Here is an 18,133-nt window from a genome sequence, read left to right on the forward strand (position 1 = left end):
TCCGGTGGGGTAAGTGGGTCCAAAGGGGTAAGTGAGTCCGGTGGGGTAATTGGGTCTGAGGGGGTAAAATGTCGGGGTGTCCCACCGAACCTGTGTAAGGCTAACAATAATAATAATAATGATGATGATGATGATGACGATGAAACAGCCCCAGTCAGTGAGAATAAGGAGATGCAGCAGAGGCTCCACCTACTGGAAAAAGGGAAACATTACAGGCAACAAAATGACCTCTGCCCTTCCCAGGGAGCCCCCAAACCTACTGGGGAGTGGGGAGCCCAGCGGGCCGGCTACCCCGCTACTGACATTACTGGCCCATGGATGTTCCGTAGCCAATGAGCATTCAGCAGCCCAAGGGGGCGGGCATTCCCTGCATATGGGCTTTTTGGGGTGTGGGGGAGGGGGGATCACAAACAAAGGGCCCCCCCTTGGCCGGGCCTATGGTAACACTTTATTCAGTACCAATGGCATCGGCCCCGGAGAGAATTTTCTGTGTGGCTGCACAGGGTGAATGAGGCCTTTGAAAACCCAGTTTGGAAAAACGAGGGGGGGGGGGGGGGGGTGTTTAACCCACGCACTGCCAGTGAGCCCTTAGTAACATTAAAGCATTCGCCGTCTGAGGAGGGAAAAAAAAAACTGGGCAGAGGGAAACCCAGAATTCCTGGCTTCTATAGAACAATCTGCTTCCAGAATCGGCCTTTGTTGTCTGAAGCCCCCGACTCCCCCCCCCCCGACTCCCCCCCCGACCGACACTCAAACCCACCGCACATGCTCTTAATTTGGGTTTCCCAACAGCACATTCTGCTCAGCGCCGACCCAAGGGAACCGCTCTGTTCTACAGATAGAACCTCAGCCATAAAGCAGGGCAGGACTGCTGCTTACAATGGGGGGATCAGATAGGATCTGTGCCACTGTGACAGAATGCTCTGTTATACAGATAGCTAGAATCTCAGCCATAAAGCAGGGCAGGACTGCTGCTTACAATGGGGGGGATCAGATAGGATCTGTGCCACTGTGACAGAATGCTCTGTTATACAGATAGCTAGAATCTCAGCCATAAAGCAGGGCAGGACTGCTGCTTACAATGGGGGGATCAGATAGGATCTGTGCCACTGTGACAGAATGCTCTGTTATACAGATAGCTAGAATCTCAGCCATAAAGCAGGGCAGGACTGCTGCTTACAATGGGGGGATCAGATAGGATCTGTGCCACTGTGACAGAATGCTCTGTTATACAGATAGCTAGAATCTCAGCCATAAAGCAGGGCAGGACTGCTGCTTACAATGGGGGGATCAGATAGGATCTGTGCCACTGTGACAGAATGCTCTGTTATACAGATAGCTAGAATCTCAGCCATAAAGCAGGGCAGGACTGCTGCTTACAATGGGGGATCAGATAGGATCTGTGCCACTGTGACAGAATGCTCTGTTATACAGATAGCTAGAATCTCAGCCATAAAGCAGGGCAGGACTGCTGCTTACAATGGGGGGGATCAGATAGGATCTGTGCCACTGTGACAGAATGCTCTGTTATACAGATAGCTAGAATCTCAGCCATAAGCAGGGCAGGACTGCTGCTTACAATGGGGGGGATCAGATAGGATCTGTGCCACTGTGACAGAATGCTCTGTTATACAGATAGCTAGAATCTCAGCCATAAAGCAGGGCAGGACTGCTGCTTACAATGGGGGGATCAGATAGGATCTGTGCCACTGTGACAGAATGCTCTGTTATACAGATAGCTAGAATCTCAGCCATAAAGCAGGGCAGGACTGCTGCTTACAATGGGGGGATCAGATAGGATCTGTGCCACTGTGACAGAATGCTCTGTTATACAGATAGCTAGAATCTCAGCCATAAAGCAGGGCAGGACTGCTGCTTACAATGGGGGGGATAGGATCTGTGCCACTGTGACAGAATGCTCTGTTATACAGATAGCTAGAAATCTCAGCCATAAAGCAGGACAGGACTGCTGCTTACAATGGTGGGATCAGATAGGGTCTGTGCCACTGTGACAGAATGCTCTGTTATACAGATAGCTAGAATCTCAGCCATAAAGCAGGGCAGGACTGCTGCTTACAATGGGGGGGGGGATAGGATCTGTGCCACTGTGACAGAATGCTCTGTTATACAGATAGCTAGAATCTCAGCCATAAAGCAGGGCAGGACTGCTGCTTACAATGGGGGGATCAGATAGGATCTGTGCCACTGTGACAGAATGCTCTGTTATACAGATAGCTAGAATCTCAGCCATAAAGCAGGGCAGGACTGCTGCTTACAATGGGTGGGGTCGGATGGGGGCCCAGTGCAGGGGGCAGGTGGGGGGGTTTGGGGGGCAGATTTGGGCGCTCAGTGCAGGAGTCGGATGAGACGGTGGGAATTTCGCATTTACAAATTCCAAAGCAGACACAACAGTCTGTGAGTATGCGGGGGGGGGGGGGGGGTCTGTGTCTGGGAGATGGGGGGGGGGGGGGAGGGGAGGAGGCCCCGGGGGGGGGGGGGGGGCATCTATTTAATGCAATTCAGCCCCATTCCGCCTGCTGGTTATACATTTGAATGTGAATGGGCCCCAGTGTTGGCTCCTTTGTGGCTCCCCGAGTGCCGGCGCGGCTGCATTTATTTAGGGGGGGCCCCCCGCTCATTACCATAGCAGCTGCTCCGTGAGGAAAAAGGGATTGGGGGGGGGGGCTTTAGTCTGATGAACTTGTGTAAGGACTCGGGGATGTGGGGGGCAGCCTGGCAGGTGTCAGGGGGGGTATTTCTGTCTCTGTCCTGCCCTGGGGCTCATGTACTGCCCCTCTTATTGCCCCCCGGCATCTACCGACCAATGGGCACGACAGGGGGAGTCGACCCTGTAACTAAATACGGAATCCCACCGACCAACAGCCCCAACCCAACTGAACCCCAACTGTGAGTCTGAACCCCAACCCCACTGAACCCCGACTGTGAGTCTGAGCCCCAACCCCACTGAACCCCGACTGTGAGCCTGAACCCCAACCCCACTGAACCCCGACTGTGAGTCTGAACCCCAACCCCACTGAACCCCGACTGTGAGCCTGAACCCCCAACCCCACTGAACCCCGACTGTGAGCCTGAACCCCAACCCCACTGAACCCCGACTGTGAGCCTGAACCCCAACCCCACTGAACCCCGACTGTGAGTCTGAACCCCAACCCCACTGAACCCCGACTGTGAGTCTGAGCCCCAACCCCACTGAACCCCGACTGTGAGCCTGAACCCCAACCCCACTGAACCCCGACTGTGAGCCTGAACCCCAACCCCACTGAACCCCGACTGTGAGTCTGAACCCCAACCCCACTGAACCCTGACTGTGAGTCTGAGCCCCAACCCCACTGAACCCCGACTGTGAGCCTGATCCCCAACCCCACTGAACCCTGACTGTGAGTCTGAGCCCCAACCCCACTGAACCCCGACTGTGAGTCTGAACCCCAACCCCACTGAACCCCGACTGTGAGCCTGATCCCCAACCCAACTGAACCCCGACTGTGAGTCTGAACCCCAACCGCACTGAACCCCGACTGTGAGCCTGATCCCCAACCCAACTGAACCCCGACTGTGAGCCTGATCCCCAACCCCACTGAACCCCGACTGTGAGCCTGATCCCCAACCCCACTGAACCCCGACTGTGAGCCTGAACCCCAACCACACTGAACCCCCGACTGTGAGCCTGATCCCCACCCAACTGAACCCCAGCTGTGAGTCTGAACCCCGACTGTGAGCCTGAACCCCAACTGTGAGCCTGAACCCCAACCCAACTGAACCCCGACTGTGAGTCTGAACCCCGACTGTGAGCCTGAACCCAACCCAACTGAACCCCGACTGTGAGCCTGATCCCTAACCCAACTGAACCCCGACTGTGAGCCTGATCCCCACCCCACTGAACCCCGACTGTGAGCCTGATCCCCAACCCCACTGAACCCCGACTGTGAGCCTGACCCCAACCCCACTGAACCCCGACTGTGAGTCTGAACCCCAACCCCACTGAACCCCGACTGTGAGTCTGATCCCCAACCCCACTGAACCCCGACTGTGAGTCTGATCCCCAACCCCACTGAACCCCAACTGTGAGTCTGAACCCCGACTGTGAGCCTGAACCCCAACTGTGAGCCTGATCCCCAACCCAACTGAACCCCGACTGTGAGCCTGAACCCAACCCAACTGAACCCCGACTGTGAGCCTGAACCCCAACCCCACTGAACCCCGACTGTGAGCCTGATCCCAACCCACTGAACCCCGACTGTGAGCCTGAACCCCAACCCCACTGAACCCCGACTGTGAGTCTGATCCCCAACCCCACTGAACCCCGACTGTGAGCCTGAAACCCAACCCCACTGAACCCCGACTGTGAGCCTGAACCCCAACCCCACTGAACCCGACTGTGAGTCTGAACCCCAACCCCACTGAACCCCGACTGTGAGTCTGATCCCCAACCCCACTGAACCCCGACTGTGAGTCTGATCCCCAACCCCACTGAACCCCGACTGTGAGTCTGATCCCCAACCCAACTGCCCCCTGTGGGATGGAACCCCGACTGTGAGCCTGATCCCCAACATCACTGCCCAACCTGACTAATGCTCTTGTGGCTGAATGGGAGCAACTCCCAGCAACACTGTTCCACCATCTAGTGGGAACCTTCCCAGAAGGGCAGGGGCAGTTATAGCAGCAAGGGGAGGGGCAGTTATAGCAGCAAGGGGAGGGGCAGTTATAGCGGCAAGGGGAGGGGCAGTAATAGCGGCAAGGGGAGGGGCAGTTATAGCGGCAAGGGGAGGGGCAGTTATAGCGGCAAGGGGAGGGGCAGTTTATAGCGGCAAGGGCAGGGGCAGTTATAGCGGCAAGGGCAGGGGCAGTTATAGCGGCAAGGGCAGGGGCAGTTATAGCGGCAAGGGCAGGGGCAGTTATAGCGGCAAGGGCAGGGGCAGTTATAGCGGCAAGGGGAGGGGCAGTTATAGCGGCAAGGGGAGGGGCAGTTATAGCGGCAAGGGAGGGGCAGTTATAGCGGCAAGGGCAGGGGCAGTTATAGCGGCAAGGGCAGGGGCAGTTATAGCGGCAAGGGCAGGGGCAGTTATAGCGGCAAGGGGAGGGGCAGTTATAGCGGCAAGGGGAGGGGCAGTTATAGCGGCAAGGGGAGGGGCAGTTATACGGCAAGGGCAGGGGCAGTTATAGCGGCAAGGGGAGGGGCAGTTATAGCGGCAAGGGGCAGGGGCAGTATAGCGGCAAGGGCAGGGGGCAGTTATAGCAGCAAGGGGAGGGGCAGTTTATAGCGGCAAGGGGAGGGGCAGTTATAGCGGCAAGGGCAGGGGCAGTTATAGCGGCAAGGGGAGGGGCAGTTATAGCGGCAAGGGCAGGGGCAGTTATAGCGGCAAGGGCAGGGGCAGTTATAGCGGCAAGGGCAGGGGCAGTTATAGCGGCAAGGGCAGGGGCAGTTATAGCGGCAAGGGCAGGGGCAGTTATAGCGGCAAGGGCAGGGGCAGTTATAGCGGCAAGGGGAGGGGCAGTTATAGCAGCAAGGGGAGGGGCAGTTATAGCAGCAAGGGGAGGGGCAGTTATAGCAGCAAGGGGAGGGGCAGTTATAGCAGCAAGGGCAGGGGCAGTTATAGCAGCAAGGGGAGGGGCAGTTATAGCAGCAAGGGGAGGGGCAGTTATAGCAGCCAAGGGCAGGGGCAGTTATAGCAGCAAGGGCAGGGGCAGTTATAGCAGCAAGGGCAGGGGCAGTTATAGCAGCAAGGGCAGGGGCAGTTATAGCAGCAAGGGGAGGGGCAGTTATAGCAGCAAGGGGAGGGGCAGTTATAGCAGCAAGGGGAGGGGCAGTTATAGCAGCAAGAGGAGGGGCAACTTCTTATCTCGGGTTGGGAATGTTGGGGGGCAGGTCCCCAGTATTATCAGTGAGACAGGAAGGAGGCAGCCCTAACTGCCAGCTCTCAGTTATATTTAAAGGGACAGCTCCTACTGCCATACTGGGAGGTCACATGATGATGTAAAGCCCCCAGGGCAGTTTCACATGATTGTCTTTAGCAAAGGGGAGACATTGCTGGGGGGGGAATAAAATAGAATAAAACCCTGCAGGAAAATGGCCCGGGATGAGGAAATTGACAGGGTCCCTGGCATGGGGGGGTGGGTATAACTTGGGCACCAATGTGAGCTCCATTAGCGGGAATGCTGGGAAACAGCAGTGTATTGTGGGCAATAGATGTTAGTAGGAGAGAACGTGGGGGTACGGGGGTAGACACAGAGGGTGGGGGTACGGGGGTAGACCACAGAGGGTGGGGGTACGGGGGCAGAGAGGGCAGGGGTACGGGGGCAGTCACAGGGCGGGGGTACGGGGGCAGTCACAGAGGGTGGGGGTACAGTGGCAGACACAGGGCGGGGGTACGGGGGCAGAGGGTGGGGGTATGGGGGCAGTCACAGAGGGTGGGGGGGGTACGGGGCAGAGGGTGGGGTACGGGGCAGTCACAGAGGGTGGGGGTACGGGGGCAGAGGTGGGGGTACGGGGGCAGTCACAGAGGGTGGGGGTACGGGGGCAGAGGGTGGGGGTACGGGGGCAGTCACAGAGGGTGGGGGTACGGGGGCAGTCACAGAGGGTGGGGGTAACGGGGGCAGAGGGTGGGGGTACGGGGGCAGTCCACAGAGGGTGGGGGTACGGGGGCAGAGGGTGGGGGTAACGGGGGGCAGTCACAGAGGGTGGGGGTACGGGGGCAGAGGGTGGGGGTACGGGGGCAGTCAGCAGAGGGTGGGGGTACGGGGGCAGTCACAGAGGGTGGGGGTACGGGGGCAGAGGGTGGGGGTACGGGGGCAGAGGGTGGGGGTACGGGGGCAGAGGGTGGGGGTACGGGGGGCAGTCCACAGAGGGTGGGGGTACGGGGGCAGAGGGTGGGGGTACGGGGGCAGTCACAGAGGGTGGGGGTACGGGGGCAGAGGGTGGGGGTACGGGGGCAGTCACAGAGGGTGGGGGTACAGACAGGAGTCTCTCCATCTGCTGCACAATCTGAGCCCCTAACAAAGCCCCCCCCCTCCAAAATGTGCAACCAATGTACCAAGTGCCCCTCCCTGTGCAGCAACATTAGGGCAATCGCTCCCTCAGTATGTACCGGCTCCCTTACTCCTCAATGAGCCAATGGGAAAGCCCGGCCAATCAATGGGCAGATGTGAGTGGGACAGGCCAATCAGAGAGCCCCATACCAGGGCAGATAAGGAGCCAAATCAACATCACCTTAGGATTGTGAGCTCTATGGAACAGCCCTTATATGGCTTCTAAGTGCTGATCATGTGATACGAGCAGCCAATGGGGAGAATGAACTGAGCCACTCAGGAAGGGAATGTTCCCAAGAGTCATGTGACTTCCTGTCACAGTTTTTCCCCTCAGGTGCAACAAGCAGCAACCTGTGTCCCTGTTCTAGTAACCCATAGCAACCAGTTACCCTTAGCAACTAATCAGGGAGGGGCATTAAATGGGCGCAGAGCTTCTAGTTGCACTACAACACCCAGGGGTGCAGGGATGATGGGAAATGTAGTTCTGCAACAATTTAACCCTTCGTTTCCATGGTTCAAGTCTATACATGTCTTTTATGGATTTAAAGGGTAAGTAAACCCAAATGTCTTTAAAGCAGCTTCCTAATACAAATGACAAACAATTAGTGGTTTAAATGAGTGATACACAAACCCCGCCCCCCCCCACCTACCCTAGTGGGAGGGGGATCCCACATGCTCCGCCCCCCCAGTAAGAAACGAGACAGGAAATGACATCACAACCTTGATTTTTTTGTTTGTTTCTTTACAAAAACAAGTTGGAATTTATTTGCGGGGCTCTCGGAGACAGATATATAAATACTTATATACACCCCCGGCGCCCCCCCCCCGCTCACACAGTACAGACTTGGTCCAGTTCCTCGCGACACAGCTTCAATATAAGCCTATAAAGTTTAATTAACATAATTAAAAGAAAAACGTCATTAATTCCAGCGCTGGGATACAAGCAAACGTACAATTAACTCCTTTCTGGAGTCGATTCCGGCCACGGCGTCCTGATCATCCCAAGGATTTCAAATGAAATAAAGCAGGAAAAAAAACAAAAACGAAATGGGGGCGGGCCCAGAAGGAGGAGGGCGGGGCCACTGGGTGCCCCCCCCCCCCACACACCCCCCCCTGCAGGGGACAGAAATGGCTCCAGGTAACAAGAGACGGCTTCACAGTGGAATAATCATTCAAATACAAAATGAAGTTCCCCTTTAAAAGTGGGAGTGGCCTGAAACCCTTGAGATGAACACAGAATATTGACATCATAAATATTATGACATTAAATTGTGGCAGATCCACTTACACAATGTGCAACAAGCTGTATGTTTTACACAACCCCCCCCCCCACTTTTTTTTTTCAATTTTAATAACCCCCCCAGAAGCACCGGAATGTGCTCACATTAATATCGCCAGTCTAGTCACATAGACAGAATAAAATTGGGGACCCCCCCCCACCCCTTTTTACACCTCAATCTTCCTGGGGGGGGGGGGGGGGATTGGAACGCAATATTGATGAAATCAGCCAAATTCATTAAAAATAAAAACATCAATTCTGGATTGTCAGGTAAGAATTAATTAATTGCCCCCCCCCCCAGTCTCGGCACAATATCTTACAGAGCAAGGCTGTGATTGGCCAGCTCGTGGCATTTAACCTTTACTTTTCTCCCCCTTCAAAATAAAGGGAAGAAGCCCCCCCCCAGCACCTATGGTTTAACCCCCTCCCTTTAGATATAAGACAAACCCACACAACTACAACCAGGGGGGGGAGGGGTTATGGTGTAGTGCAGGCAGCTATTGGGGGCCCCCAGTGATTAATTAAAGCAGCATTACAGTTCGTTATCTAATTGGTCCCCCGTATAAACAACACCCCCCCCCTCCTTACACACAGACACACACAGGCAGATCAGTAGTCAACAGGTCAGTTCCCAAGTAACTCTCAGACAGCAGGGGGCGCTATTGCTACTGTGCAAAACAGAAGTGCCCCCCTCCCTCACCCCCCCTACACAAAATATATATCTTTATATAAAAAAAAACCTGATCCTGTGCCTTTAAGAAAACCTTTATAAAAGGGATTTTTCTTATTTTTTTTTTATATAGGGGGGGGGGGGGGGGGGGTTGTTTATGTCTTTTTTTCAGTTTTTCTGTTTAAACCTGCGAGGGGGGGGGGGCTTTGTACTGAAGTGCAACACTGTACGAGACGCCGAGGTAGATGAAAAAAAAAAAGGGGGGGGGGGGGGGGGGGGAAACGATTTTTTTTTTTGTATCAAAAAAATATATTTCTATATTTCTTTGCAGCCCCCCAGGCTTCCTACAGGCTGGGGGGCCCAGAGCAGCTTTTCCATATCAAGTAAAGAAAAATAATAAAAATAAAAAAAAAAGGCAAGAAGTTTCATCCAAACCCCCCCACAATCTCTCCGTTGTACCTTAAAAACAACCCCCCCCCCCCGACTGACGTTACCCCACTTACAAATTTAAAGGGGAAATAAACATTTCAGAGGGGGGGGGGTCACAATACAAAAGAACTGAAGCAGCTGTTAATATTCATTAAGACATTTAAAGGGGAACTAAAAGAGAAATGATCCAATTGGCACTCCCCAACCCCCCTCAAAACTCACACTCACGCTCACACTCACACTCAGGGGCAGGGAGTGTTGGAATGTGTCCGAGTCCGGCACTCGGCGCCCGGCTTATCGGCTGCTGGACGAGTATTTGGCCTTAGTGATCAGGTAGAGGACAATGTCTTGGTGGCCCCCGTAGGCGGCTATATGGAGGGCGCTCCAGCCGTCCCGGTTGGCCAGCCGAATGTCCGCCCCAAACTTTACCAACAGTTTGACCAGTTCCAGGTTCCCGTCGATCACCGATTGGTGGAGAGCAGTCTGGCCCTCGGGGCCGAAGGAGTTGACGTTAAACTCGCAGTTGGTCATGTTCTGCAGGAGGGACTGAAGCTCCTTGGTGTTGCCCTTCCGCACCGCCTCCTGGAAGACCCGTTGGGTGTGGGGCGTGGAGCAGGTGGACATCTCGGCCTGGCTCATGGCTGGGGGGGGGGGGGGGGCTGCTGGGAAGGAGAATAAAGGGGGTCCAGGAAGAATAAGGGGGTCCAAGGAGAAGCTCACCAGATTCAGTAGGTCTCAACGGGGAGAAGGTCCACCAAGAAGGTCTCAACGGGGAGAAGGTCTCAACAGGGAGAAGGTCTCAACAGGGAGAAGGTCCACCAAGGTCTCTAGAGAGGCTGATCCAATAGGAGCTCCAGGTCACTGGTAGGTGGTCCAGATACTACTGTAAAGGGTCCACAGAGCCCCCTTAATTGTAACTGCTCCACATAGGGGGGGAGATGGGCAGAACAAGGCAACCCAGATGGAGGTTGTGCCCAGGAGGAGGGTAGGACTGCAGCCAAGGTCAGTAGCCCAGAGGGTGGATCAGTAGCCCAGAGGGTGGATCAGTAGCCCAAAGGTTTGACTCTGTAGCCAGTATTCCAGGCGGGATACCCCCAAGGGGTCTTTAATAAGGAGCCCAGGTAGGAGCAGCCCAAGTGGAAGCCCTTGCAGGGGGGTACAGGTACCAGTAGAAGGTTCCAAGTAAGCGCAGTCGGGCCAAACCAACTCTGTCCCGGGGGGGGGGATCCCACAAACCCCGCTGTATTCCCAGACAATGAGGGGCCGCTGTACGCCCCCAGCTCAGGCAGAAGCTTCCCAGTCCCCCGGCGGCGCTGCTGCTGCTCGGTGCTCTCCCCGCTGCTCTCCCCGCTGCGCTGCACGTCGGACTCGGAAGGAAAGTGTCGGCGCAGCTGCTTTTTTACCGAACCCCCTGGATTTTGCATCACAATGGAGCAGCAGCCGCGGCCGCCGATTGGCTGGGAGCCCACGTGGGGGTTCGGCGGCCCCGCCCCTCCGTGAGGAACGTTGGGAATCTGGGCGTGGCCGGGGAGGTTTGAGTTAGGGACGGAGGGGAAAGTTCTCACGCAATGACCAGCGGCAAAATAAGGGGTTTGGTTATTAGCAGCCCGGGCCCCTTTATTGCCCGCAGTGGGGGCAGAATCCATTGTAGTAAGGGCAACGCCGCCATGAGAATCGGACTCCTGAGGTCATTTATTTCTGTAAATGGTGTTTTGCCTGGGGGTGGAGCCTCACTGGGGCCCCTGGGGGTGATGCAGGGAAACCCTGTACTGGGGCCCCACAACCTGTGGCCCTTTATCTGCCCTCTAGGGGTGCCGGGGTGCTATCAGTTACACCCAGCATGCAAGTGAATGCATCAGGGTATCAAGGTGCACATTTGCCCCCTGGGGGCATCAGGATTCCTACACACAGCGCTTACTGCTCTCTGTGGGCGGGGCACATTCCTGCCTGGGGACTAGGGTGAGCCATGCTCTGATTGGCTGAGACACCCCGGGGCCACAAAGCCCAGCAACAAGCGGGCATCCAACCCCTCACTATTGCCCCATGTACCACTGCCCCATGTACCACTGCCCCATGTACCACTGCCCCAAGTACCATTGCCCCAAGTACCATTGCCCTATGTACCATTGCCCCAAGTACCATTGCCCTATGTACCATTGCCCCAAGTACCATTGCCCTATGTACCATTGCCCCAAGTACCATTGCCCTATGTACCATTGCCCCAAGTACTACTGCCCCAAGTACCACTGCCCCATGTACCATTGCCCCAAGTACCATTGCCCCAAGTACCACTGCCCCACGTACCACTGCCCCAAGTACCATTGCCCCAAGTACCATTGCCCCAAGTACCACTGCCCCAAGTACCACTGCCCCAAGTACCATTGCCCCAAGTACCATTGCCCCACGTACCACTGCCCCAAGTACCATTGCCCCAAGTACCATTCGCCCAAGTACCACTGCCCCAAGTACCATTGCCCCAAGTACCATTGCCCCAAGTACCACTGCCCCAAGTACCACTGCCCCAAGTACCATTGCCCCAAGTACCATTGCCCCAAGTACCATTGCCCCAAGTACCACTGCCCCAAGTACCACTGCCCCAAGTACCATTGCCCCAAGTACCATTGCCCCCAAGTACCCACTGCCCCAAGTACCATTGCCTCAAGTACCATTGCCCCCGTACCATTGCCCAGTACCATTGCCCCCAAGTACCATTGCCCCAAGTACCACTGCCCCAAGTACCACTGCCCCAAGTACCATTGCCTCACAGTACCATTGCCCTATGTACCATTGCCCCAGTACCATTTGCCCCACGTACCATTGCCCCAAGTACCATTGCCCCAAGTACCACTGCCCCAAGTACCATTGCCCCAAGTACCATTGCCCCAAGTACCACTGCCCCAAGTACCATTGCCTCAAGTACCATTGCCCTATGTACCATTGCCCCAAGTACCATTGCCCCACGTACCATTGCCCCAAGTACCATTGCCCCAAGTACCATTGCCCCAAGTACCACTGCCCCAAGTACCATTGCCCCAAGTACCATTGCCCCAAGTACCATTGCCCCAAGTACCATTGCCCCAAGTACCATTGCCCCATGTACCATTGCCCCAAGTACCATTGCCCCAAGTACTATTGCCCCAAGTACCATTGCCCCATGTACCATTGCCCCATGTACCATTGCCCCAAGTACCATTGCCCTATGTACCATTGCCCCAAGTACTATTGCCCTATGTACCATTGCCCCAAGTACTATTGCCCCAAGTACCATTGCCCCATGTACCATTGCCCCATGTACCATTGCCCCAAGTACCATTGCCCCAAGTACCATTGCCCCAAGTACCATTGCCCCAAGTACCATTGCCCTATGTACCATTGCCCCAAGTACCATTGCCCCAAGTACCATTGCCCTATGTACCATTGCCCCAAGTACCATTGCCCCAAGTACTATTGCCCCAAGTACTATTGCCCCAAGTACCATTGCCCCATGTACCATTGCCCCATGTACCATTGCCCCAAGTACCATTGCCCCAAGTACTATTGCCCTATGGGTATTTATTGACCCTGGCCTGACATGTATGGCACCCCCCCCCCCCCCCGCCTTAGGGCCCCTTGCAGAACCCAGATTGTACCATTCTGGGGAACTGGGGGTCAAGCAGAAGTAAGTGATTGTAAGCTTTTGGGGCCATAACCATTTAGGGTTAATGGCTGTAACATGTCAAATGATGGTAATGTAAAAAATTCTGAAAAAAGGCACTGAAAGGGTTAATTCAGGCCTGGGCAGAAGGGGCTGACAATCTACTCACCCCCCTGACCCAAAGAGCTTACAGTCTAATTAGAGGGGAAACCGTATATAGAGGAATTAATTGCACAGACTCTGAGCCCCAGATAATAAGGTTTGGGGGCGCAAATGTAGGGGGGGCAGTGACTGGGGAGAATGAGGCTTTTGGTTCCCAGATCTGCCCAGTGCTACTGGGATTTACTCAGGGCTGTTCCCTTCTGTGGAGACAGGGGGCAGTAATGGCCACCGAGTGATCCCACCATTCCCATGTCTGATGGGCTCATCCTGAGAGGGAGCTACAGCCGGAGGGGCTTACGGGGGTCCTCACAGTGTGACACTATGGCACCCCCTACCCATATGTATAAATACAAATATACAGAGAGGGAATGTTCTGGGCACACAATAAGCTGTACCCCCATACTGTACTGTCTAAGGGAAACACTATGGCATCCCCTACCCATATGTATAAATACAAATATACAGAGAGGGAATGTTCTGGGCACACAATAAGCTGTACCCCCATACTGTACTGTCTAAGGGAAACACTATGGCACCCCCTACCCATATGTATAAATACAAATATACAGAGAGGGAATGTTCTGGGCACACAATAAGCTGTACCCCCATACTGTACTGTCTAAGGGAAACACTATGGCACCCCCTACCCATATGTATAAATACAAATATACAGAGAGGGAATGTTCTGGGCACACAATAAGCTGTACCCCCATACTGTACTGTCTAAGGGAAACACTATGGCACCTCCTACCCATATGTATAAATACAAATATACAGAGAGGGAATGTTCTGGGCACACAATAAGCTGTACCCCCATACTGTACTGTCTAAGGGAAAACACTATGGCACCCCCTACCCATATGTATAAATACAAATATACAGAGAAGGAATGTTCTGGGCACACAATAAGCTCCACCCCCCATACTGTACTGTCTAAGGGAAACACTATGGCACCCCCTACCCATATGTATAAATACAAATATACAGAGAAGGAATGTTCTGGGCACACAATAAGCTGTACCCCCATACTGTACTGTCTAAGGGAAACACTATGGCACCCCCTACCCATATGTATAAATACAAATATACAGAGAAGGAATGTTCTGGGCACACAATAAGCTGTACCCCCATACTGTACTGTCTAAGGGAAAACACTATGGCACCCCCTACCCATATGTATAAATACAAATATACAGAGAAGGAATGTTTCTGGGCACACAATAAGCTGTACCCCCATACTGTACTGTCTAAGGGAAACACTATGGCACCCCCTACCCATATGTATAAATACAAATATACAGAGAGGGAATGTTCTGGGCACACAATAAGCTGTACCCCCATACTGTACTGTCTAAGGGAAACACTATGGCACCCCCTACCCATATGTATAAATACAAATATACAGAGAGGGAATGTTCTGGGCACACAATAAGCTGTACCCCCATACTGTACTGTCTAAGGGAAACACTATGGCACCCCCTACCCATATGTATAAATACAAATATACAGAGAGGGAATGTTCTGGGCACACAATAAGCTGTACCCCATACTGTACTGTCTAAGGGAAACACTATGGCACCCCCTACCCATATGTATAAATACAAATATACAGAGAAGGAATGTTCTGGGCACACAATAAGCTGTACCCCCATACTGTACTGTCTAAGGGAAACACTATGGCACCCCCTACCCATATGTATAAATACAAATATACAGAGAGGGAATGTTCTGGGCACACAATAAGCTGTACCCCCATACTGTACTGTCTAAGGGAAACACTATGGCACCCCCCTCCCATATGTATAAATACAAATATACAGAGAAGGAATGTTCTGGGCACACAATAAGCTGTACCCCCATACTGTACTGTCTAAGGGAAACACTATGGCACCCCCTACCCATATGTATAAATACAAATATACAGAGAGGGAATGTTCTGGGCACACAATAAGCTGTACCCCCATACTGTACTGTCTAAGGGAAACACTATGGCACCTCCTACCCATATGTGGGACAGGCCCCGGCTGCGTTGGTTTGGGGGGGGGGAGTGAGCGGACCCTTTCAGACCCTATGTACACAGCAAACAGAGAGGGGTCAGTAGGAGAGAGGGGGCTGATTGTTTGCGAATACCAAGAAACAGAAAATTTCCCAGCATTCCCGCTGTGGGACAGAATAGACCCAATTAAACCCGAGTTACAGGGGCCTGGGAGTCGTAGTTGCACAACACCCGCAGACTCGCCTTTTACTTTCACACTGTTTCCCAACCGCTGTCCTCAGATCACCTGGGCGCTTTAATCAGATCCCTAACGAGGAGCCTTAATTGCCAGTCTCATCCCCGGGATCCCATTAAAGGGCAACTAACCCTCCGCCAACACGTTCCTCCGGTGGGAAAGGGCATTTGGTAACCGCAGATATAAAACAGGTTCACGCCCAATGCGGCCCCCGGCCGGGACGTATTCACATTAGCATCGCTACAGGATCCCAGGAGCAGCGGCCACAAAGCAATAACATGGGAGCCACGGACCGACCAATCGCTGAAGGGCATTTATCTAATATCAGATCTGCGCCCCGCCGGCCAATGATGACAGTTCCCACGGTGATGCCAATGTTGTGGATAGCGGACGCGCCCAAATACCGGTCACATGTTTCTATCTGCCTGGGAAAGGCGACTACGGGACTCTTAAAGGGACAGCGACGATAAAATGCCGGCATCTCTTTATGGGTATCTGGGATATACGGAATGAGGCAACCAATAGGAAGGCACGTAGCCTTTTTTTTTTAATGCAACCCCCTTCAGGGTCGGACTGGGGGGTGCAGGGCCACCCCAGGGACCCTACAGGTCCCATAACCCCCCCCCCCACCAGGGTCCCCTGTAAATTTAACGCATCAGGGGAGGAACGGTCGGGCAGGGGGAGCGCCGGCAAGGGTCCGGTCTGGGCTGCCAGGGCCCACTAGGGCTGGGGTCCCAGTCCGACCCTGACCCCCCGATAGCTAAAGGGTGATGGGAGTTGCCATCAATAAACGATTACGTTACTACCTGCACCAAGGCAACAGTGCAGTATTCAATGCAAGAGCCGGGGCCCAGTATGACACATGGGTCAGTACTGTGACCCAATGAGAACAGTTAAGGGGATACAGGAGATCAGGGAATGGCACATAAGGAGTTAAGGATTCCCCCCCTTTTGTTCCATTGGTACCTACCTTATGAGGGGAGATATCTATTACCCGGGGGGGGGGCCCAGTATGACACATGGGTCAGTACTGTGACCCAATGAGAACAGTTAAGGGGATACAGGAGATCAGGGAATGGCACATAAGGAGTTAAGGATTCCCCCCCTTTTGTTCCATTGGTACCTACCTTATGAGGGGAGATATCTATTACCCGGGGGGGGGCCCAGTATGACACATGGGTCAGTACTGTGACCCAATGAGATCAGTTAAGGGGATACAGGAGATCAGGGAATGGCACATAAGGAGTTAAGGATTCCCCCCCGTTTGTTCCTTTGGTACCTACCTTATGAGGGGAGATATCTACTACGGGGGGGGGGGGGCATAACTGCTTATAGACCAGTGCAGCCTGCAGCGTACCCCCATACATATCACTGGGGCGGCGCATTAAACAATAAAACCGCATTAAATGCGCGGAACTCGGGAAGCCGCCCGCCTCACCCGACGCAGACTCATAAAATCAACGCGGTAATTAGCACTCCATTTGGGCCGTATCGCCGTGCAGTCCGTGGCGCAGCTATTAAAGGGTGTTATTGTCTGCACTGACGGTTCTGACAACTGAAACAATGTAGCAGAAGCCAACTTGTGAAGGAGCAAGCAAAGCATTCTGGGAAGTGGCACTTTGGTCTTCACAGGAAACTGCCACCCAGGGGTGAGTGTCACCCCAGCATGGGTTACCGCTATAATAACATGGAGTGGGGGTGCCATAGTGTTTCCCTTAGACAGTACAGTATGGGGGTACAGCTTATTGTGTGCCAGAACATTCCTTCTCTGTATATTGTATTTTATACATATTGGGTAGGGGGGGTTGCCATAGTGTTTCCCTTAGACCAGATACAAGATGGCGGGTACAGCTTATTTGTACATATGTGCCCAGACATTCCCTCGTCTGTATATTTGTATTATACCATATGCGGTAGGGCGTGCCATAGTATAGTTTCCCTTTAACAGTACAGTATGGGGTACAGCTTATTGTGTGCGCCAGAAACATTCCTTCTCTGGTAATTTTATATATACATAGGGTAGGGGCAGTGCCATAGTGTTCTCCCTTAGACAGTTACCAGATGGGTAAGCTTATTGTGTTCCCAGAAACTATTCCCTCTCTGGTATATTTTATTTATACATATGGGCTAGGCGGGTTGCCCATAGTGTTCCCTTAGACAGTACAGTATGGGGGTACAGCTACTGTGTGCCCAGAACATTCCTCTCCTGTATATTTTGTATTTATACATAGGGGTAGGGCGGGTGCCATAGTGTTTCCCTTAGACAGTACAGTATGGGGGTACAGCTTATTGTGTGCCCAGAACATTCCTTCTCTGTATATTTGTATTTATACATATGGGAGGGAGCTGCCATATGATATGAGAATGTTTGGGGCTGGGGGGGGGGACATGCCAGGAATAAAGGAAGGAATGTGAGTGAGTGGAATCGGGTTACAAGATGTTTCTGGGCCGGAGGAACCTGATCTATTTGCACCCACAGACAGAAGGGACAGACTCCTCCCTGCAGGACATTCCAGGGAAGGATCAGTCGCACTTGCCCTTTATTAATTTGCTGCTCACGTTGCTGCTCGCCTGTCCCGCTAACAGGGATCCCGAGCTGCAATAATAATAAATATATTGGTTTTTATTTCTTTCTCCTCAGAAATAAAAACGTTACACAGTTGTGTGTGGGGGGGGGGGGGGGG

The 18,133-nt window shown here is 53.5% G+C and overlaps 1 protein-coding gene across 1 annotated transcript; it reads right to left on the bottom strand.

Annotated features, from left to right (window-relative positions):
- Positions 1-7,769: 7,769 nt before the first annotated feature.
- nrarp (NOTCH regulated ankyrin repeat protein) lies at positions 7,770-10,226 on the bottom strand. Its single transcript, NM_001102879.1, is given in 2 exon segments — positions 7,770-7,864; positions 9,429-10,226. A coding segment is annotated over 1 exon segment (345 nt). The 5' UTR covers positions 10,062-10,226; the 3' UTR covers positions 7,770-7,864; positions 9,429-9,716.
- Between the last annotated feature and the right edge of the window lie 7,907 nt (positions 10,227-18,133).

This window comes from Xenopus tropicalis, chromosome 8, assembly GCF_000004195.4.
Source record: "Xenopus tropicalis strain Nigerian chromosome 8, UCB_Xtro_10.0, whole genome shotgun sequence".
NCBI lineage: Eukaryota > Metazoa > Chordata > Amphibia > Anura > Pipidae > Xenopus > Xenopus tropicalis.